The sequence below is a fragment of the Saccharomycopsis crataegensis genome, assembly GCF_037102585.1.
Source record: "Saccharomycopsis crataegensis DNA, jcf7180000000084, whole genome shotgun sequence".
NCBI classification, from domain to species: Eukaryota; Fungi; Ascomycota; class Saccharomycetes; order Ascoideales; family Saccharomycopsidaceae; genus Saccharomycopsis; species Saccharomycopsis crataegensis.
Window position 1 is genome coordinate 1,916,676 of NW_027043829.1, and position 22,516 is coordinate 1,939,191.

The 22,516-nt window shown below is 36.2% G+C and overlaps 9 protein-coding genes across 9 annotated transcripts; 3 read left to right on the plus strand and 6 right to left on the minus strand. All coding sequences in view use genetic code 12, as the record gives it.

Annotated features, from left to right (window-relative positions):
• Nucleotides 1-249: 249 nt before the first annotated feature.
• Nucleotides 250-1,164, plus strand: DASC09_038410 (uncharacterized protein; the record flags this gene model as incomplete). The annotated part of the gene is made up of 2 exons (XM_064997440.1): nucleotides 250-294; nucleotides 388-1,164. 2 exons carry the CDS (start codon nucleotides 250-252, stop codon nucleotides 1,162-1,164), a joined length of 822 nt encoding a protein of 273 aa, XP_064853512.1.
• A 141-nt stretch (nucleotides 1,165-1,305) lies between these two features.
• Nucleotides 1,306-3,147, minus strand: DASC09_038420 (uncharacterized protein; the record flags this gene model as incomplete). Its single annotated transcript, XM_064997441.1, has 1 exon — nucleotides 1,306-3,147. One exon carries the CDS (start codon nucleotides 3,145-3,147, stop codon nucleotides 1,306-1,308), a length of 1,842 nt encoding a protein of 613 aa, XP_064853513.1.
• A 413-nt stretch (nucleotides 3,148-3,560) lies between these two features.
• DASC09_038430 (uncharacterized protein) lies at nucleotides 3,561-6,638 on the plus strand (the record flags this gene model as incomplete). The annotated part of the gene is made up of 1 exon (XM_064997442.1): nucleotides 3,561-6,638. The coding sequence occupies one exon, from the start codon at nucleotides 3,561-3,563 to the stop codon at nucleotides 6,636-6,638; it is 3,078 nt and encodes a 1,025-aa protein (XP_064853514.1).
• Nucleotides 6,639-6,914: 276 nt separating this feature from the next.
• NTE1 (lysophospholipase) lies at nucleotides 6,915-11,159 on the plus strand (the record flags this gene model as incomplete). Its single annotated transcript, XM_064997443.1, has 1 exon — nucleotides 6,915-11,159. One exon carries the CDS (start codon nucleotides 6,915-6,917, stop codon nucleotides 11,157-11,159), a length of 4,245 nt encoding a protein of 1,414 aa, XP_064853515.1.
• A 180-nt stretch (nucleotides 11,160-11,339) lies between these two features.
• On the minus strand, nucleotides 11,340-12,565 carry OGG1 (8-oxoguanine glycosylase OGG1; the record flags this gene model as incomplete). Its single annotated transcript, XM_064997444.1, has 2 exons — nucleotides 11,340-12,458; nucleotides 12,524-12,565. The coding sequence occupies 2 exons, from the start codon at nucleotides 12,563-12,565 to the stop codon at nucleotides 11,340-11,342; spliced, it is 1,161 nt and encodes a 386-aa protein (XP_064853516.1).
• Nucleotides 12,566-13,025: 460 nt separating this feature from the next.
• On the minus strand, nucleotides 13,026-14,681 carry DASC09_038460 (NADH-ubiquinone reductase (H(+)-translocating) NDE1; the record flags this gene model as incomplete). Its single annotated transcript, XM_064997445.1, has 1 exon — nucleotides 13,026-14,681. One exon carries the CDS (start codon nucleotides 14,679-14,681, stop codon nucleotides 13,026-13,028), a length of 1,656 nt encoding a protein of 551 aa, XP_064853517.1.
• Nucleotides 14,682-15,620: 939 nt separating this feature from the next.
• Nucleotides 15,621-19,379, minus strand: DASC09_038470 (uncharacterized protein; the record flags this gene model as incomplete). The annotated part of the gene is made up of 1 exon (XM_064997446.1): nucleotides 15,621-19,379. One exon carries the CDS (start codon nucleotides 19,377-19,379, stop codon nucleotides 15,621-15,623), a length of 3,759 nt encoding a protein of 1,252 aa, XP_064853518.1.
• Nucleotides 19,380-19,876: 497 nt separating this feature from the next.
• DASC09_038480 (palmitoyltransferase) lies at nucleotides 19,877-21,157 on the minus strand (the record flags this gene model as incomplete). Its single annotated transcript, XM_064997447.1, has 2 exons — nucleotides 19,877-21,040; nucleotides 21,113-21,157. 2 exons carry the CDS (start codon nucleotides 21,155-21,157, stop codon nucleotides 19,877-19,879), a joined length of 1,209 nt encoding a protein of 402 aa, XP_064853519.1.
• A 519-nt stretch (nucleotides 21,158-21,676) lies between these two features.
• NCB2 (negative cofactor 2 transcription regulator complex subunit NCB2) lies at nucleotides 21,677-22,258 on the minus strand (the record flags this gene model as incomplete). Its single annotated transcript, XM_064997448.1, has 2 exons — nucleotides 21,677-22,116; nucleotides 22,210-22,258. The coding sequence occupies 2 exons, from the start codon at nucleotides 22,256-22,258 to the stop codon at nucleotides 21,677-21,679; spliced, it is 489 nt and encodes a 162-aa protein (XP_064853520.1).
• Between the last annotated feature and the right edge of the window lie 258 nt (nucleotides 22,259-22,516).

The following is a 22,516-nucleotide window of genomic DNA, read 5'->3' on the forward strand; positions in this document are numbered from 1 at the left end:
GGGAACTTCTTGTTGATTTTGGATCAGTTTTATTTTTACACTTCTTCGGTTGTGGTTCTTTTTGTTTCTTGTATTTGATTTTAGTAATTTATGTAACAATTTATCATTTGCAATATACCGTATGCGTGGGGATTATTGATTAGAATATAAAAACCTCCGCATAACCGAATTTTTTTTTTTTTCATTTATGAAACAAATACGTTCAGGAATTCTTCCTTATCAGACTCCTAATATTAAGATAGAACTATCATGTCTTTCAGAAAAGCAGCAGCTCGCTTGTACGATAAGACTGTGGTATGTGTGAACAATTGCAGAAGAGTATCAGTAGATATGATATGCTCAGCCATGCCCCCTTCAACAAAAAATGACTAACCCGCAATATCAAAGCTTATCACTGGTGCCTCAAGTGGTATCGGTAGAGCAACTGCCTTGGAGTTTGCTGATGTAACACAAGGGAAAATCAAATTGATCTTGACAGCCAGACGTCTTGAAAGACTCAATTCTTTTAAATCTCAGCTTTCTTCACAGTATCCAGACATTAAGATCCATACAGAATTCCTCGATGTGTCCAAGATCAACACGATCAGAGAGTTTTTCTCTCATATTCCAGAGGAATTCAAGGACATTGACGTATTGGTGAACAATGCCGGTCTTGCTCTTGGTAAGGAACAGGTTGGGGAAATGAAACAGGAAGATATCGATACCGTCTTCAACACTAACGTGATGGGTAACATCGAGGTTGTGCAAAATATCGTGCCTTTTTTCAAAAGGAAAAATAGTGGGGATATTGTTCAATTGGGATCTGTTGCTGGAAGAGAACCGTACGTTGGCGGATCAGTTTATTGTGCTAGTAAATTTGCAATTAGAGCCTTCAACACATCCCTTCGTCAGGAATTGATGAACACCAAGATTAGAGTCATTGAAGTACAACCAGGAGCTGTTGATACCGAATTCAGCACCGTTAGGTTTAAAGGTGATAAGAAACAAGCTGACGCTACATATGTTGCTGAACCACTATATGCCGAAGATATTGCTGATACTATTGTTTACGCTGTCTCAAGAAGACAAAATGTTGTCATTGCAGAATCATTGATTTTCCCAAACAATCAAGCTGGTGGTGGCTCATTGAGATGGGAAGACCCTGAGTGGACAGGAAAGAAATAAAGAATGTTTTCATATAATTTCTTTCATAGAATACAAAGTTTCAAAAAATAATACAAGGAATAAAATAATCAAAATACTAGCAGTAATGTTGAGAATAATAATAATGGTAAAGAAAGAAAAACGTAATCAGGAAAATTCGGATCAATCTTCTTTCACTAGCTTACTGTAGTTATTACCTTTATATTTTGATGAAAAGCTTGATCCAAAGTTGGTGCCATTGGTTCCTTTCCCTAGCCCTGAGGCAAATGTTGTTACAAAACTTGTAGTAGGCGGAGAACTGGATGAAGATTTTAGGGGTAGGACAGGTGTAACAGGACGCTCAACACCAATGGGCTTCTTATACGAAATACTATTATCATTTATATTCAAAGAAACCATACCGTCAGCAACATCATTGTTGAAGTCTGCGTGAACTTCAGTGTCCATACCATCATCCTCGATATATCTACTTATTTTCTGTAACGATTTATGATTTGGATCGAGAAGCTTTAAACTGTTTGAAATTGCTTCAAGCTCATTTAATAAAACCTTTTGAAATATTTCCGAAACAGTCTCAGTCTGTCTTTCGACAGAATTTATCTTGTCCATCAATAACGATGCACTTTCTTCTAGAATACTTTGAAGCTTCATCTTTATTATTTCATTGCCCTTAGTTGTTGATGATTTAGTACCAATAATATTAAGAAGTGCCCGCTCTTTGGATGCAAGGAACTCATAAACATCGGTCCACAACTTTACTAACTTCTCAAAATCTTGTACGCATCGGCCATAGTAATTCTTTGAATTTTTCGATTTTTTGCCTTCTATTCTTATAGCTTCCAAAAATGAGGCACTATCTATGGCTTCTTGTGGGATAGAGGAAATCTTTCTAAAGGCAAGCTTCAAGTTATCAACGATATTTCTTTCAGACAATGCCGGTTCATGAGATGGAGCATTATTGGTGCTATCAAATGTAACGAAATGATCCTTAATGAGCCTATCAATGGCTTGCCTTTCGGCTCTCTCTATTGTCTTAAGTGAATGTTTATATGTCGATTTTTCACTTTCTATAACACTATTGCTTGTATCGATCTCTTCTCGTAGGATTCGTCTCTTATTTTTTAGCACTGCTAGTTTATTCTCTAATGATTCTATTTCACTGCTAATCGTGTTATGTTCATTTTCCAATAGCTCAAGTTTGTCACTATAGTTAATGTTCCTATCAATTTCTTGGATTTTTTCGCCAATTTCCTCTCTTTTGGATTTCCAGCTGTCAAAACTTCGTAGAATTGTCTTTGTTTTATGAAATTTGTTACTATAGTAAACACGGAAAAGCTGAAATATTTGCAATAAATCATTCAAGTTATTTAGAATATCAGTTCTAACATTGGAAGGGTCTTTACCATTAATCATAGTTTTATTATGCGTTGATATGTTATGTTGTAACTTTGAAAGCCATAACTTCTCTTTGTTATTTAATATCTGCAAAACCTCTGCTTCTTTCAACTGGTCAGGTCCATAGCTTTCATTTTGGCTAGATAATATGTTAAAAAATTGATTAAGTTGATCACCCAGAACACTGGATTCCAAATTTGTGGTGATATTGGAGACGATATCCTGTAAAAATGTTGATTTGACCTTAGTGTTTGATAGATTGCTCACCATTTCCGAAGCAAAAATGGTATCTGAATCCCCATAATCTCTATCCTCGTCTTCATTGCTACTACTTCTCTCATCTTGAGATGATTGGTAAAGATGATAATGGTCATTATACTTGTTTGCCGCAGAATATTTATCATTGCTCATTGTGGTGGTAAGTTTATTGTATGACTTGGGTTGGGAGACAAATGGATAAACGTAGTCTGGAGGAGATAATTGATAATCGTTATGATGATTGTTGCCGTACTCCTGCTCTTGATTCAAATCAACCTGCAGATACCCAGTTTCCTCATCACTTTGAAATAGGTCACGATTCTTGGTAACACCAAGTCCTCTAGAGTTCATGATAATCACGCCTTAATTTTTCTGCATTAAATTTGCTTTTGTGCCTTGGAAGGGAGATGGTCTTATCTTGAGCTTTGGCATATATGGGTGAAAAGGTCTACACGTGCATAATCACGTGCCGATAATGACAGTCCCTCCAAAGCCATTCGGCAATGAATGTCTAAAGGAAACTATAAACTTGCCGGGGTATAGTAGCATAAAGACTTTGGATGTAAAGAATTTTCTTCTATCTATTTCCATAATGAGGGGCAATGAGGTTTCCATGATCTTGGTTGACCCAGACCAACGGTGTATGTTTTCGGGTTGCGCTGCGACGGGTAAGAAAAGGTTTTGGGTGTTGAAGTTGGTGTAGAAAAATCAGAAAAAACCACAAACGTCATTACATCAGCTTTAGATCCAACTGCAAAGACGATATGGATCAATTAGTGGAATATAAGCTATTTCTATCATTGGCAGTGTCAATTTCTAAAGGGGATGTTAGTTACATTCTTCAAACTGCCTCTTCCATCGCTTTCAATGGCCTGATTCTATCGAAATATAGTGTTTTGACATTACTTCTAATCCTATTACCAAATTCAGTAGAACCGGGGGAACTTCATTTTATAAAAAAATTGATTTTTGATGATTTTGAATACTCTGGCAGTTTTAATTATGATGATTTGATACTGGACAAGGATCTTCAAGGGACCCACGACCTTCATTTGTTAGCAGACCAATCTAAAGTTTTGATGGAATATCTCAATAAGGAAGCACAGGTTTACGAATGGTCACCAGAAAAATTGAATGATAATGACCAACAGAAAATACTATTCGAATTCATAAAGTCAAGGACTTTACGAATCTCAATTTTTCATAATGAAAATGTCTTTTATAATGGTGAGATGTTCTCTTTACTACCTAGTAACTATAAGCCTTTGAACGATTGGACACTCGGGATTTTATCGCCATTAGATTTCACTATAAACTACAATATCTCTCATGGAATTCCGGAGCAAATACCCAATTTATTGAGCTTTCATGGATCTGTGTCATCAAAGAAGAATTTTGATTATTTGATAAAACATATGAATCATGAAAACATTAATGATTTCTTAATCAAATCACTTGTCCCTTATGCCAAACATAACAGCTGTTGGAATTTATTCAACGAATGGCTAATAGAGAGAGAATTCTTTTCCGTTGATGATTACACTGTTTTTTTGAAATTTTTTGAGTTCTTCTTCAATAACTATTTGGTTACTCAGGATCAAGATGATGAGGTGTTGAATTTCTTGAATCAATTCATAATTGACTATGTTTATAAAATTTATTCGAGTAATCTATTGACGAATAACACTTTGCTGATCATGAGCGAAACTTTGCAATACTGCATAATGAATCACGAATATTTCTCCAAGTTTCACAATGACAAGAAGTATATTAATTTTGAAGATGATTTTGACCATAGTATTATTGATGATAGCTATATCAAGACACATTTTTGCAATAACACTTTACCTAATTTACAATTTTTATCGTCATTAATTGATTCTATCAGCAAGCTTATCAATATCACCAATAATAATGAGTCGTTAATGTCAATAACCCAGATTTTGTTGATCTCCATTTCTTCATCAGATATTCAATTGAATTTTGCTAAGTTATTGATTCATAATTTCAAGATTAATGATGACTTCAGTAATAAGGTTACCAGTTACAATAATTGGGAAAGTTTTTTGAAAAATTTTAACTGGTTGGTTCAAGAATCAGTGTTATTCAAAAAAATTCAAAAAGTGGATTGTATCAGCAAGATCAACGAGATATTGTTTGAACTCTTGTTAAGCTTCAATTTTACTACTTTGATCAACAAATACTTATTGATCAATTTTAATTCTAATGAAACATTGAAGAAAATTTTGTTGAAGTACTGTTGGATCCATTTTGTTAAAGCAGATAGTTTCAGATTGGATAGTGGTGAATTGGTTATGATTGTGGAGTTCTTGAAAATATTTGATTCAAATTTTGATAAGGAAATTGAAGATGAGTTAAATTTCTTTGTGAAATATAAGAATAATTTGGATATTTATGACAGCAACAGTGATTCCAAGTTTATGGAATTCGATTCTTCTTTAGTCGGCAATAAGAAACTATCAGAATTCATCAATTCTGATCTGAATCTTGATCAAATTACAAACACTGCCAGAGATTTCAATCTTTGTGATAACTTGAATTTTGAAATTGTGAAGTTTAAGAAATTGTTCATCTCTTTGAATCAATTAGTTACAAATTTCAAGTTCTTGATAAATAATAGGTATGAGTTCAACCCTATTGATGTTTATTGTATCAATAATCCACTATTAATCATGGATAAAATTTTGGAGTTGGATTCAAAAGTCTACACTGAAGTCAACAAGATCTATAAAATAATTATTGACTTGTGCATTGGTATGAATAAAATCGGCCTAATTTATGATGTATCCAGTTTTGAACATAACAATGGTGCCGGATCTGTGGAAACTGTGTTGGAAAACTTTGATGATTTCAAGAAGTATGAAAGTTTCTTTGATGACAACTCACAAAATGGGATTGACATTAGCGCTTCAACCCAATTGTCATCGCATAAATTCCCTTTGAAGGACAAGTTAATTTCCAGTTGCATTAATTCCTCTTTGATTGATTTGAATTTCGAATTTGCATATGAACACTCGATGAAATTGTTGAACAATGAAACTTCCTCATCATTAAATTCTTTGGGGTATATTTGGCTATCTATTTTCCAAGTATGCAAGTTTGTTGACCCAATGTGGTTGGGATCTGAGTTCGATGATGATGAAATGTCAGAGGTTGATGATAATATTCGAATTCCTCTTGATATTTTGACTAAGCAAATTGAATTGATCTCCAAATTATTAGAAGTTGTGCCATCGTCCACATCCATCAGTGCCGTAGAGAATAAGATCATCTTGAACCAGGCCAGCTATTTGCTCAATAAGTACCATAAGAAGTTGAACACTCAGGTTGTCAATGATTTCAATAATTATCAGTATCAACAAAGCACTTCGATTTTTAGAAATTTTAATGCATCCACTGGTACTTTGCTAAACCAATTCGCCAAAAATGCATCCAATATCAATTTAAATACCACCATCGGACGGAGAACTCATTTGAATCCAGATAGTATCAACTCATCACCAATATCAGCGTTTGACTCGCCTAGAAATTCTCAAATTGAGTCCATTGGAGCACACCATGCAATTTCGTTACCAAGAAACCAAGGCACTCCTGGTTCCAATGCCAATTTGGAAAACCGTTTTGTTAGAGCGTTTGCTTCCTCTGCAAGCGAGTTATTCAAAGTCGACAGTGAAGGTGAACCACAACAACAGCAATCAATGAGTCAAAGCCCAAGCTCAAAAAGAATTAACTTGCTTGCAGGAGAAGAACAAATCAAGAATTTGTTTGTTAGTGGTTTAGGTTGGGCGATCGGCGCCAATTCTCAAGACGCAAATCGTTGAATATGTATTATTATTATTATTATTATTATTATTGTTATTGTTATTACTATTGTTATGATTATTGCTCTGTGTATTATACTCACTGTAAGATGCTTTGTTATCTGGTTGATATATGTGTCACCGACGAAGCTAAAAAAATCCACATGTTTGCCCCATGTAGTTGGCACATGTCAACATTGCGAGTAAGAGAATTCTTGATTTTTTTTTTTTTTGCCCTTGTCTATTTGGGAAGCCATCAGGAGCCATGAACCATCAATAGGAAAGTCATCCGTGAAAATGGACGTCTTGAACATTTCAAATGGCATAGTTAGTGCTGAGACGCCTGCTACTGTTTATAAGTTATCAATGTTCCAACTTTTCTGGTCAATATCGCATTGGATCTTTGCCGTCAAGCTATATTCTGTATGGTCATTTTTGATCCAGATGTTAACTGGTAAGATCCATATCGCAATATCCTTCAGCACAATATTTTTCTTCATTGGAACCATAATTGGAGGCCTATGGTTGTTTATTCGTTACAAGTACTTGAATCTTTATGAGAAATTCTCTAATGATGACCCGTACGAACCGGTGGAACCTTCAACCACTTACATAGACTCAAGGGATGAAGAATCAAAGTCCGGATTTTCGTCATATTTGGAAGAATTTTTATCAGCAATCAAGATCTTTGGCTATTTGGATAAAGCTGTTTTCCATGAGTTGACGAGATCGATGAAAACTCAACGCCTTGATTCTGGAGAATTATTTGCTCTTGATAGCTCTCTTGGATTTTCGATTGTCGTTGAAGGCTCAGTCAATGTTTATTCTAAAGTTAGTACTGACAGTAATAATGTTAACAGAACTGTAACTCATGAATCGACAGATGCAAATGATACCTACATTTTGAATGGCGAAAAATTTCAGCTTATCAACTTTGTGAAAACCGGGAACCCATTATCTTCTTTAGTGAGCATCTTGTCTTTATTCACCGATAACACCTCTAATGCCAACTCCCCTTACTCTGAACAAGTGGTGTTTAGGGTAATGAATCGGTCATTATCAGAATCCCAAGCTGCTAATTCTTTGGAAATCTTTCCAGATTATTTAGCTGATGACTCAAATGAGGGAAGCCCGAGCGCATCAAACCCACTTGTTGAAGATGATGATATTTATGAAGAGAGACTTAATAAATTACCAGACTTAATCGCCCAAGCTAATTCCAATTGTACAATTGCCATAATTCCAGCCGATTCTTTTAGAAGGTTGACGAGAAAGTGGCCAAGGGCAGCGTCCCACATTGTTCAAGTGGTTTTGACCAGACTTTACAGAGTCACTTTTCAAGCCGCTCACAATTATTTGGGGATGACTGGAGAAATAATCGATACAGAAATAAAATTGAATGAAGATTGTCATTGTCAATTGCCCAAATATCTTACCGACAGTGTGATAAGAAAATTTGGTGACCAAATCTCGGAGAACGAGCCTAAAGGCGAAAAAAATAATTTGATGGATGACGCCAGTGGTGAAATCAATAAAGATTTGAGCATGGTGTCTAGTTTTGTATCCAATGCCAATACTTCCAGTTGCAGTGTGCTTTTGAAAAGAAAAGACAGTCTTGATGATCTTCTTACGACCTCATCGGTTACATCATTTAAACGACCAGTGGCTCACAAAAATCTTTCCAGACATGTGCTTTTGGATTCAAAGAACATTCATCATCCAGGCGATTTATTATCGAATGTCCCAATTTCCAGAATCGGGACGATGGAATTATCTGATGATCCAAGCCTAACGGATCTTAGAACCAAGACTTTCAGCGCCGAAGAAGAATCTGAAGACACAGCAATCAGAATTGCTGTTGTTGAAAACTTATTCAAATTTTTGGGAATTGACGAAAAGAGTATTAATAGTCCAATGTTGAGAAATAGCAGTTCCAGCTCATTGGTTAATTTGGCTAGATCTCCTACTGGATCACTGACCCAACTTACAAAACTTCAAAGTATCAAAACTCCGAGAACGATAATGAAAGAAGGTTCTTTATATAGAGATAATTTCAGAAGAAACTCTAACGATAATTTAATGGGAAGCTCTACAGATAGTTTGAGAAGAAATTCTCTCCCAATGCTCAGTGAGGAAGGCATTCCCTTGAACTACGATCAGGCCAAGGGGGAATTTGCGGATGGAATCAAGTTTTTATTATTCAAGAAGGATAGTACTATAGTCAAACAGAATGATCCAAATAATGGGTTATATTATGTTATTTCTGGATCTCTAGAAGTGTTGTACATTGAGTCTACCATTTATAACGGGACAATTGAGAAACATTTATATACTGCCAGCCCTGGTTGTATCGCAGGATATCTTGCTTCATTAGTTGGCCATAAATCTCTAGTCAGCATCAGGGCCAATGAAGATTCATATGTCGCGTTCTTGCCTCAAGAGACCATCAACGCTCTTTGTGAGAAATACTTTACTATTCATTTATCGATTGCCAAAAAGCTTGTGATGACAATGAATAAAGAGCTATTAGATATGGATTTTGCTATTGAATGGGTACAAGCCAAAGCAGGTCACGCTCTATATGAACAAGATAGAGCGGCCACGGGTATTTATTTGGTATTGAGTGGTCGATTTAGAGAAATCAGAAAGATCAGTGACGATCAAATCAATACCTTGGGGGAATTTGGACAAGGATCAAGTCTCGGGGAGGTTGAAGTCTTAACGGCTTCCAAAAGACATAGTTCATTGGTGGCAGTTAGAGAATCTGAAGCCGCAAGAATTCCAAGATACTTATTTGAATTTTTGGCATTGAAGAATCCATCCATTATGATTAAAATTTCTAGAATTGTCGCGCAAAAAGTCACTTTACAGAATGAGCCGCTGTTTGATTTAACAATCAGTAAGAATTCTAAATCATTTTTCCCGAACTATAAGACTATTACCATATTACCTACTAAATATGGTTTGCCTGTCACTGAATTTGCCGAGAAATTAATCAGTGAATTCAAAAGATTGGACAAATCGGTCATTGCTCTTGATCAAGCCTCAGTGTTGAGCCATTTGGGGAAACATGCTTTTGATAAGTTGTCCAAGCTTAAACAATCTGGGTATTTCTCAGATTTGGAAGAACGTTATGATTTGATTGTTTATGTCAACGATACCCCTGTGAATTCTAATTGGTCTCAAACTTGTATTTCCCAAGGTGACTGTATTCTCTTATTGGCGGATGCTTCGTCCAATCCTGCAGTTGGTGAATACGAACGCTTGTTATTGAAGACCAAAACCAGTGCCAGAACTGAGTTGGTATTATTACATCCTGAAAGATATGTGATCCCGGGATCCACCAACAACTGGCTTAAAAGTAGGTTATGGGTTGAAGCACACCATCATATTCAGTTCCGTGGTATTTCTATCAACGGAGATATTGGTTCACTGTCAGAGAATATTGTCCAAGGGTTGTTTTTATCGAATTTGAGATCTAAAGTAGAGACTTTTACCCAGGACATTGTTGAAAGATACCGTAATGTTAATGGTAGCCAGAATTATTACACTCCGGTAGCGTTTCACAAAAATGATTTTGCTAGATTAGCAAGAATCCTATCTGGTCAGGCCATTGGCCTAGTGCTTGGTGGAGGAGGTGCTAGAGGATTATCACATATTGGAGTGATTGAAACTTTAGAAAATGAAGGAATTCCAATCGATATTATTGGTGGAACCTCTATTGGTGCGTTTATTGGTGGGCTATATGCTAAAGATTACGATATTGTGCCGATTTACGGTCGAGCAAAGAAATTTTCCGGGAGATTGGCCAGTATTTGGAGAACCTTATCCGATTTGACATACCCATTGGTATCATATACCACGGGTCATGAGTTCAATAGAGGTATTTGGAAGGCATTTGGTGATAGTAGAATTGAAGATTTCTGGATCAGGTATTTTTGCAATTCTACCAACATTACCAATTCGGTGATGGAATTCCACACATCTGGTTATGCTTGGAGGTTTATTAGAGCATCAATGTCATTATGTGGATTGGTGCCACCGATTGTTGACCATGGAAATATGTTGTTGGATGGCGGTTATGTTGATAATTTACCATGTGCCGAAATGAAGCGACAAGGAGCAAGTTTAATATTTGCGGTTGACGTAGGGTCAGTTGATGATAGAACTCCAATGACGTACGGCGATACCTTGTCGGGATTTTTGGAGCTCCTCAATAGGTACAATCCATTTTCTAAGGCCCCTGTAGTACCAAGCATGGCAGATATCCAATTGAGATTGGCGTACGTTGGATCGGTTGGGGCTCTTGAGCGTGCTAAAGCTACGCAGGGAGTAATCTACCTAAGACCACCAATTGAAAACTTTGCAACTTTGGCGTTTGGGAAATTCACCGAGATTCACGATGTGGGGAAAGTTTACGCCACCCAAGAATTGAAAAAATTGAGAAAACAGGGCAAAATTCCCGCATTAATCGGAAATTATGAGGAGCCAACTAAATCCGACAATATGTTATTTACAAGGCAAAGACGTAATTCCATTTAGAATAGATTTTTTCCAATTGAATTTATCTCTCTCTCTATCTCTCTCTCTCTCTCTCTTTCTTTCTCTTTCTCTTTCTCTTTCTCTCTCTAAATCTGTTACAGATAAGTAATTATACCCAGGTGTGCCATTTTTCCCCCTGTTGTGTTTCAAAAGTTGAATCTATTAAAATTATATCAAAGTTCATTCTTTTTTAACTTTTTTAATCACTCCTTGATTAATCATTTGTAATTTTCTTTTACCTCTTAATGGTCTTCCAGAGGAGCTGTAGATAATTACCTCTTCTTGCTGCTGTTGCATGATTCCCAAATTCTCTTTGTCACTGTTGGTATCGTTTTCCTTTTTCACTTTTTCTTTCTTAATATTCCCCCCATTCTTGATAGCTTTACCATCTTGCACATTGACCCCATTATTCAAATCTCCCAAATCCGCAGCAAACAACACCGAGTGCGCCCATCCAGCATACTCGCCCCATAATTCCCTGAAGAAATCCCCGGTTTGTACATAAACTTTGCTATTTAATGTCTTAGATCCTGTCTTGAACTTGTAATCACGTTGGGCAATCGTCCAAACATGGGTATCGATGGGGACAACATCGTGTTTATCCATGCTCATCAAACTTACACAATCCGCGACTTTTGGCCCTACTCCAGTAAATTTCAATAATTCTGTATGACAAGTTTTGTAATCCAAAGATCTTAACCCCACTAGATCAGCAAGACCATTGGGAGAATTTGTAATCTGACACGCGGTCTTGTAAATGTATTTGGCACGGTAACCAAAACTCAAGTCGCGAAGTTTTTGCTCAACTGACTCATGGGCCAAGGACTGTGGAGTAGGGAACTCGTAATATTTGATATCGTTGTGGGTGGTGATATAGGTGCCGAAATTAATACACAAATTGTCGCACATTTGGGAAATCCGCTTCACGTTATTGTTAGTCGAACAAATGAACGACACCAAGTTTTCCCAGGGATCTTGTCGAAGGATCCTTATTCCAGAAAACGCTCCAGATTTCTTCTGGAAGTTGGGGTCTTTCGAAGACCATAATTCATATAATTTCTCAAGATTGATCTCCAAGTTCAAATAATCCTTGATCACCGCGAGGGTATCATCGTGTTGTTGTTGTTGTTGTTGTTGTTGTTGTTGATCTGTGATCGAGGCAAGGGAACTGTAGTATAGGTTTGAATCATCCTGTTTCAAAAATACCACTCGTCCTTTGAGAGTACATGACCACACGTTGTCGATATTTTTCCACCGAAATGCCTGGCCACATCGAAGCACTTTAGCCAAAGAGACTTCCTAAAGAAAATGGTCAGAATGCGTAAAGAAATCAGTACCCGTCGAAATATACATTCTAGACATACTTTTGCTGGTACAGGAACGGATTTCCAGATTAGTTGCTGCATTTGTAGATGTTCTAGAATAGACTATGGTGATCTGACTATTGGACCGTTCCTATGCTCTGAATAGAGAGAATAGTCCAGTTACGCGTTTGCGCGTAGCAGCTGAAATATTTTCTCCTGCAGGCAGTGCTGTGCGGGTGATCTACAACTGGAATTTCTCAATAACAGCTCCAAGATCATCATATATGATATATAAACAATCCGGAGCAAATAAGTATAATTAGTTATTTTACAATATGATTATAAAATGATGAGAAACTAGAGAGAAAGAAAAAGAAAAAGAAAAAAAAAAAAAAAACTAAATGATTCAACATGGAATATCAATGACCAAAATTTGTATAAGTACAATGGCAGAACAAAACGGAAAAAAGTTTAAAAAAAATTAAGCACAAAAACATAAAACTTCATAATAATGATGTAGAGAAAATGTGGATAGCAAAACCTAATTGGTCACATTCCACATCTAGTTAGAGGTATCTCTACCAAAGATAGCAGTCTTACTCCAATCAACACAGACCAAAACCTTGTTTCTCACACTCAAACACATGGAAACGTAGGCAGTCTTCCAGAAGATGTAAGTGAACAAACCACCAGATTGGAAGGTTTGCCAGTCTTTCCAGGTCAAGTCAGCAATAGCCTTTTCAGAACCAATGTATGCCAAAGCGCCAAAGTGAACGTATTTGAATGGTTCCAATTTGGAAGCTCTAGTCAATTTTCTGTTCAATTTGTTGGTCTTTTCGGTGTCCAAAACACTCTTGGATAACTCGAATTTCAATTCGTCAACCTTAGCTAAGTTGTGGAACAATTCAGCCAAGTAGACACCTTCTTGGTGAGCAACTTGGGCAGTTGGGGCGTATTTGGTGAAAGTACAGTCACCGAGAGCATAAATATCATCAGAACCTTGAACCTTCAAGTAGTCATCCAACAACAAACCTCTTCTAGCATTAGCTTGTTCTGGAATCTTTTTAAACAAATCAGTGATAACTTCTCTAGTAGCGTTACCGGTAGCCCAGACCAAAAGACCATAAGGCAAAGTAACCATCTTGGAAGAGCCATCGGCTTGCTTAACACTGGCATAGACATTAGTTTCATCAACCTTCTTAACCATAGTGTTGGTTTGCAAATCAATGTTAGATTCAGCCAAAATTTGAGCAGCATAATCAATCAAAGTCTTGTCAAACATGGCCAAAATCTTTGGCATAGCTTCCAACAAAGTAACTTTGATTTGTGGAGCAATGGTTGGGACCCATCTAGACAAATCTTGCTCAACGTAATCTTGCAATTCCCCAGCCAATTCAACACCAGTTGGGCCACCACCGACAACAATGGTGGTCAACAATCTCTTTCTTTCTGGGTCATCTTCTGGCAACAAATTGGCTTGTTCAATACAGTCCAACAATTTTCTTCTGATCTTAGTGGAGTCATAACCTTCCTTAAGGAAACAAGCGTGTTTGTCAACACCAGGGGTACCGAAAGTACCAACCTTAGCACCGACACCGACAACTAAGTAATCGTAGGAGATAGAGGTTTCAAATCTAGAATCAACTGGGTTACCTTCATGATCCTTAGTATGCTTGTAGGTAATAGTTTTGGTGGCAGGGTCAATGGAGGTGGCTTCAGCTTCAATGTAAATGACTTCACCATTAGATCTTCTGGTAATGGTTCTGACAGGTTCGACAATAGATTTCAAGTCAACGGTTCCGGTTGGCACAGATGGTAACAATGGGGTGAAAAGGAAGTAGTTTCTTGGGGAAATAATAGTAACGTTGTACAAAGTGGTGTCCAAGTTCTTCAAAAGAGAAATGGAACCCCAGCCAGAACCCAAAATAACCAAGTTCTTCTTCTTGTTTCCGGATGGAGTAAGTTCGGAATGCTTGACTTGGTTAGCTTTTGGTTTCGATTCATCATAAATACTGTAACCCAAGTATCCGACACCCAAGAGAGCAGAGATCCAGGTTGCTTTCCAAGCGTTTTTGGCAAACTTGACAAACCCTGAAGCTGGAGCTCTAGTGACCTTGGTGGTGGAAAATTTCGCGGTCTTGGTGATCAACGGCTTTCTAGAAATGGCAGCGGCGTTGAAAGCCACTCTTTTAGAGGCCATTCCAACACGAGAGAACATGATTTCCTTTGATGATTGTGCTTAGGAAAGGTAAACGGTGACAATAAAAGCGCAAACCGAGTACCGTGTCGCACTAAAATATTACAGAATGTGGAAACGTCTGGTATTTATAATAGTGAGTGACATACATCACCCCTCTGCTCGAAGAATTTTTCTATTTTTTTTTTTTTTGCTCATCATCGCACAAAAAGCAAAGGCTGAGAGGGTGTGCATGCTATCGGAAAAACATATTATTGGCTGTGGTTCGGAGAGTGAGGGGATGGGTCTCCTCGGAGTTGTTCGGTGAGTCAGCTGGGCACCCGCCAGCCGGACAGGGGGTGTTGATTACGTAGGTGATCGGTGTGTGACATCGTATTTTGCAGCCAGCGTGTATCACTATAAGAAGAAAGATTTCGAGTCCTACGGTTGGGGGTGGTGGACTGTGTAGATCTTGCGAGCTGTTTCATTCTCTTGTTGAAAACATTGCTGCTGGAAGAGGGTAGCTACTACACAGAGGTAGACACAGTAGCACAGAAAAAAGAAAAAACAAAACAATCTAATTATGCGTGGACATATCGTGATGGTCAGAAGTAACGATTGAGGGGGTGAAATTCAGCCCCACCTTTGTCCCCTCCAAAAAAGAAAAGAGAGATGCAGGAGGAACCAATCCTACGGCTCTAATCAATCCTTTGTCATGTGACTGGCATAATATCTTTCCATCGGATATTCTTGACTGCTAACAAATCACAGCTGGGAACAAACCTCCTACTATCTTTAAGAGGACATAATATTCAAAAACAAAAGAAATGCTAAGGAAAATGAGGAATTAGATGTACCTTTAATTTATGTATGTATATATATATATATATATATATATATATATATCTATATGATAAAAAATTGGAACAAATAAAATAAAATATAACAAAATAGAATTATCGCCTATAGTATAAACTGGAATCATCTAACAAGGTAGGTCAAATGAGTTTTATAGTTATTATTTTGCCAATTCGCAATCTCATCGCCTTCCACTACACAGTTCTGTTCGTACAAGTAACTCAAATAATTACTCCAATATCTGCTGGTTTGGCTTAAAATAATGGAATTACCAAGCACAATCAAACCTTTTCTGGCTCTGGTAACCCCAACGTTGAGTCTTCGATAATCATCCACCACTTTAAGTTCTTCAAGATTATCCTCCTCGATAAGCTCACTCTTCACGGTACTGAATAAAATATATTCTTTCTCTTTTCCTTGGAAGGAATCCACCGATCCAATTTCAATATTCTTCACTTTATCAATTTCAGACATTTCGTACTCATTTGGATTATGAGTTTCAAATAGAAAATCACTAGATTTAGCCGAAAGTCTTTGGAATTGATTGCTGAAGTTTCTGTTCTTGTCAATACTGTTATTGTTATTATTATTGGTATAACTTTTTCGTCTGTTATGTGTTTTGTTGTTATTATTGTTGTTACTGTTGTTGTTATAATTCCCATTACCGTTCCCACTGACACTAGAGCTTCTTCTATGCATACTAGATCTTTTACTGTTTCTCTTATTTGACTTATCTTGATACCCAGCAAATTCTTCTTGTATCATTTGAGTAATCAACACTCTTTGGCCTGGATAAATTGTAACTACCCCAATATCTTTCAACTCTACCCCACAGTCAAAGTGCAAGCGTTTGATTACTTCGATGATCTTTTTCACTTCGTATTGATTCTGATAGGTCTTTTGATTGATGTAAAAATTCTCAATGTTGTTAATCTTCTTGTGGTATTTCATTTCATTTTCCTTGTACGATTTGCAATCGGTATGATCCCAAAACACCATTGGCGCCTTCATATTAGGCCAAGGGAACTTATTAATATTTGCTGATATCATGGACTGGCGTTGATTACCGGCTATGGAAGATCTTCTGTTAGATAATTCACCAATAGAGTTCAACGACATTGATCTTGAAAGCCCCGCAGATCTTCCATTAGCCCCCAGGGAGTTTCTAATGCTGGATTTTCTAGCTTGATTAATGATTCCGTTGATCAATTCATTGTTGTAAAAGAAATTATTAGGGAATTCTGCAAGCTTGTTATTCATTCGATACTGTTCAGTTAACACAATTGGCTTCACCAATTTATTGTATAAAATTCTTTGGAATAAGGATTGCTTCAAGAAATTACAATGCACGGTTTGATTGTCTTCATTATCTAATTCACGACGGCCTCGCATTTTCAAATCATGAATGTAAGGACTCAATTGTTTGTCATCTCCAATCAACACCAATTTCTCACAGTTTTTGGCAAGTGGTATTAAAGATAACAAGTTCATGGTGGCAGAACAATCATCAATCACGATAGATTTGAATTTCACGCCATTAAGTTTTGGATCAAAGGCATTGTAACAAGTAGTGAAAATTGCGTCTTGTTGTTGGAAGAAATCTTGGTAAAACTTATTGAGTCTGGTAGTATTTTTTGGAGACAAACTCGAGAGACCACCGACCTTGTTCTTAATGAATAAATCAATCAATTCTTCTGGAGCATTCGATAAGATGAAATTATGGAAACAAATACCCCCAATTTTATGATTAATGTTGTATTGTCCTTCTTTCAATGGTGCAACTAGTCTGGAAATTAGGATTTCCTCATCACTATTGTTATCTTTGTTTGATTTATTAATCACAAAGTCTTGATAGAACCTTTCACACAAATTGTCAATACTAGAATTTGCTCCTGAGCAAACCAACACTGGACCAAGGTTTTTCTCAATCAAGTTCTTGATGATTCCTGAACTCACTAAAGTTTTCCCCGTTCCAACTTCACCTTTAATCAACACCACCTTGTTGGAGTCAAGATTGTCAATCGCTCTTCTTTGTGACAAGTTAAAGTTTTCGTTGTAGAAATTATTGGATCTGAAAGAAGATAAATTAAATTCAAAATTTTCAAAATTTTTCCCAAGAATAACATTGAGAAGAAAGTTATTGATGCGAATTTCGCCTGATAAGATCTGGAAAATAATATCAATAATCCGAGAAAACACTAAATCAAAGGGAATAATATTGAACAATTTATAGTCACTCACGGTTTTGTCAAAACTGAGATGTGATGCAGAGCCTTGGCCTTCTGATGTTGCTGTCGATTTTGAATTGGTTTCATTATGTAGTTTTCTCAAACAGTCTTCCAAGTTCTCAATAAAAGTTTCTTCGGTAACGTATTTATTATTGCTATGATTCTTGAACTTCAACAATTTTAATTTTATTTCCGGATTAAACGTATTGTTCGGAACCTGTTCAATCATCCCAAATGAAGTTCTGCCCGATACTGGGTGTTGGAAACCCAAAATTTGTCTGATTTTCAATATTGGTAAGTTATAATTTGTATTCAATCTAATCACAACATCGCATTGATCACCGAACGTGATTTTCTTGTAGGGAACAAATACCATATTATTCGACAATTTATGAGATGTTGACAGTAAGGATAACATGGCATATTGTTCTTTGAACATTAAGTTCAAATGATGAGCCGAAAATTCAGCAAATGATTCATAGGTGGAAATCTTTGATAAATGACTCTTTGTGATTTTCTTCAACCCATTAGTTTTATTTTGAAACAATTCATTTTCTTCGTTCAAGAGCGGTGAAGTGAAAAGATTTCTAGATGGTGTTTCTGATTCCCTTGATTTTTCAGTGTCTCTTGTCTCTTTTTCATCTACTTCATCTTCGAAATCAGATTCGTCATCACTATCAAAAAACTGATAATCATTGTTCTCATCAATGAGATTATAAAAATCATTTTTCTTGAGCTTTTGTTTTTTGAGCTGTTGTAACCGTTTGGTTTCTATAGTGTAGATATTACTTAAGTTTAACTGGTTGTATAACAATTTCAGATTACTATTAGAATTGTCCTTCAAAATTAGCCTGTTGAAGAAAAACTTCTTAAACCCAAACTTATTACTTTTATCATAATTATTGACTATTGGCTTAATGAAATCCTCTTCAATATCCAATCCACCAAATAATTTTTGCTGTAGATTTTTGAAGCACAAATCTTCTGACACGGAACTCTGGACACCAATTCCGGTTCCGATAATCGGCTTAGAATTTGAACAAAAAAATATTATTTTCTTATCTAAATTTTGTAGCTTATCTACTTGGGAATATTCGGTTTTCAAATTCACTAACTCTTTGGTGGTATCGTTGATCAAAATGAATGACAATTCGTAAATATTTTGATTTGAACAATGGGCACACTCAATCGCGGTGTCTAGAAACTTTGTAGGTTTTCTGAGTATTTGGTCTGCCCCAGAGTCCTTTTGAGCAAGGTATTCCTGGTTTTCTGCCTCATAATTTTCGTTTTTTTGGTAATTCAATAATCTGAATGAATCGTGGTGTAAGAATTTCGAGTGAATGAAAATATGACTTGAATCCTTTATTCCAGAATTGCAAAAATAGTTCAGGCATCCAGCGCACTTCACCAAACAATCAGGACTTGATTCTTGACAATACAAACAATAGTGTACCTCATCATCCACAATTGTGTCGGTACTTTGTGATGGATGAGGATTTGTCTGGGAGTTGTCAGCATGACTGTGCTTGTTAGCATTTTCATCAATTGATAGCCTCAGTACGGATCGTTCAACCTCCAGAATAGAACTAATGTAACTATGTCTTGAAAGTCGCTTTGAAAAACTCTTAGGAGTAAAATTGATAGATGGGTCCATAATTATCTATAAGGTGTTTTCTATTATCGTCTTTGATATCTTTTATTTTTGCCTCTATCACTGGCGATTTTTTAACTGGGGTCGTTTTTTTTTTTTTTTTTCTGGAATGATCTGTATGGGTAAAGATAGTGTGGTCTTGAATCAAGAAGTAAGAGAGAAAAAAATTAATGAGAGAATAATACTTCAACAGATCATGAAACTCTGGGCCCCAACCAAAATTTTCTTTGGTGTTTAACAATGAATCTTCTGAAAGCAGGTTTGTTAAGTGTGATCACAACCTGGAAATATTTGGGGGAAAAAATGACGCTACGTTGCCCCATCCTTACTGAGACCTTTTTTTTTTCTCTGTGGCCCCAGGGCTATTGGCCTTGCAGCACATGAATTTGTTGGGGGAGGCAACGTCAAAAATAAGTAGGTTCTATAATATATTAGAGTTTTTAGACAACAAATAAATAAATAAAAGGATGAATGAATGAATGAAAAATATTCGCGGAGATCTATAATATTATCGAAATATTCTCCTTGAAAGATTGAAGATCGTAAATGTTTTCTAACTCTTCCAATGATTTGACCGGAATTACTCGTCTGCAGTTACTAGAAGTTATAAGGATTTCCTTTTCATTGTAGGAGTTTAATGTGACGTATTTGATGGTGGTAATGTTTTTGGATTTTGTATTATTGTATTGGGTCGCTCTAAAAGTTAGCAAGTTGGACTTGAGGATATCAAAACAACTTTTGGAGTTTGTCTTTGGCACAGTTGTATCCTTGTCCTCGTTCACGTAATAGAAACATTTACTAATATAAATAAAATTCCTTTGCTTTATTTTATCGTATAACAATTCATTCTTGAATTCCAATTCCTCATCTTTGCTCACATAATATCTGAATAAATGCTGGTAGTCAATCATATCATGAATAATTTGCCATTTGGATTTCTCATTCTCCGTTACCCCAAGGTACCCAATATTTTCCAATATTCCATGAAAGAAAACTGCAATTACCCCGAAGAAGATAACACATAGTATAATGAAAATGATTGAAAACTTCGTAGCGCTATTACCATCATCCACTTTATTCATGGCTTTAACTAACATCTTGTAGAAATTGTAATAAATTAACAAATAATTCTTGAGAAGATCTTTTATATTAGAGTTTGCCAATACCTTCAAGTTCTGGAAACTAAAGCTGTTTTGCACTTGCTCATGATCCCAAAATTTGATCATAAATCTGGCATTTAATATAAACCCATAACAAAAAATCACCAATAGCGTGACCAAGTACGTCAAAAACCATTTGAAATTGTGGTATCCGACACAATTGTTGATCCACACACAGTGATGATCGTGAAGCATAACACATCGATCACAAACAGAACAATGCTTTGACCTGGCAATCTTCTCGACTTTACAACTGAGGCATTGGTTCTTCTGAAAAAATATGATATTGTTCGGCTTGAATAATCTGGAATATTTTGAATTATTCTGATCGTCTCCATTTTTCAAGTGTCCCGGTGATACGAAAGTTGATAGCAAAAAACTAGAGTAGTTTATGATGAGTATGAGATAAATTAGAAAGTACTCATATTCAGAAGGATGTAGTGGATTAATAATATACAGAATATTGAGTCTAATACAGACGGTTATTAATACCAAATAGAAAATCTATTATATGGGTTAGATCTAAGATAATTTTGGAGAATTCAGGTGGCTCAAAAAGTAGAAGCTAGTACATACCGGTATAACCCAATTTACGATCCGGAAAAATAAGTTTCTGATCATTTGAAGTATTCGATACGAAGCTTCTTAATTCGATATTAGTTGATGGGACCGTTTGTGCAAACAGTAACAACCAAAAAAAAAAAAATAAAAAAAAATAGGCACGTGCAGATCAATGTAATAAAGGTTTGGATCAATTAGAAAACTATCATGAAACATTGATATCTGGGCGATATTGTTTCAATTGACAGAGATAAAAACATAGCATAGCATAGTTTGACCTGATGGACTTAGGCATGAAGCTGCCTTGTTAGCGCAAAAGCTGTAGGAAAAAGATCAAAAAATAGACGCTCCTTATTAAGGATAACAAAGGAACATGCTTTTGAAGTCTTGTTTTATCCTTCAATATACAGCCATAATTATAATATACCATGAGGCACCAGCAAAAAATAGAAAACTTAATATATATATACACTAATGATACAATTATAATGAGAAAGCAGAAAGAGGGAAAAAGAAAACAAAAAAAATGTTAAAAAGGGTCACAATACTTCACGTCATTCTCCTTGTCATTCGTCGGTATTATTCCTTTTTTATCCCGATCTCAGACTTTATAGGATTGTCAACACCTGTGGGCGTTGTTGGAGATACCTGCCCATTATTCTGTAATCTGTTTCTGGATAATCGAAATAACTCTTCTTGCTTTTTCAACAATTCTTCTTCAGTAAGCCCTGAGTTTTGGAACTTCGAATTTTTCTTTTCTCTGCCTTTAACACTCTCTTTATGTTGGGCTAGTAGCTGACGGATTGGATTAAGGTAATCGTCGTACCCCAACTCTGTTAATGCTTTCAATACATGGTCGCTCGCTATTGTCTTTTTGGCCTCTTTTTCGGCAATCTCGTTCGATTCGGTTGCAAGAATCATAATGAACTCAATGCAGCATTCTATGAGTACCTGTCTTGCATCTTTGGAAAAGGCTAGATCTTTCGGTAATACTTCGCTTATAATCTTTTGTACCGTTGCTATAACCTTAATGTTAGTAAAAGCAGTTATTTCCTGCTAGCCAATTGGCTAATAATATAATTAATTCCTGTAACTCGGATGAAGGGACTTACCTTTTGGAAGAGACAAGTCTTCACTTAGACCGCTATTGAAATCTGACATTTTTTTTTTGTTGCTTTGGGGTTTTATTTACAATTTACCTGCGCTTTGTTAGCGGCGCACTTTTTAAAATCGATGAGATTATCCTGCGTTTTTATACCTGTCTGCGTGAGTTCTAGTTTACGAGAGGGTAAGAGTACTGAGAAATCTTAGACTGCACTCATATGCCATTATCTGTGCGTATGCGATGATGGAGACAGAAAAAAAAAATTTTTTTTTTTTTTTATTATTACTTTCAAAAGGGAAAAAAATTAGAGTGAT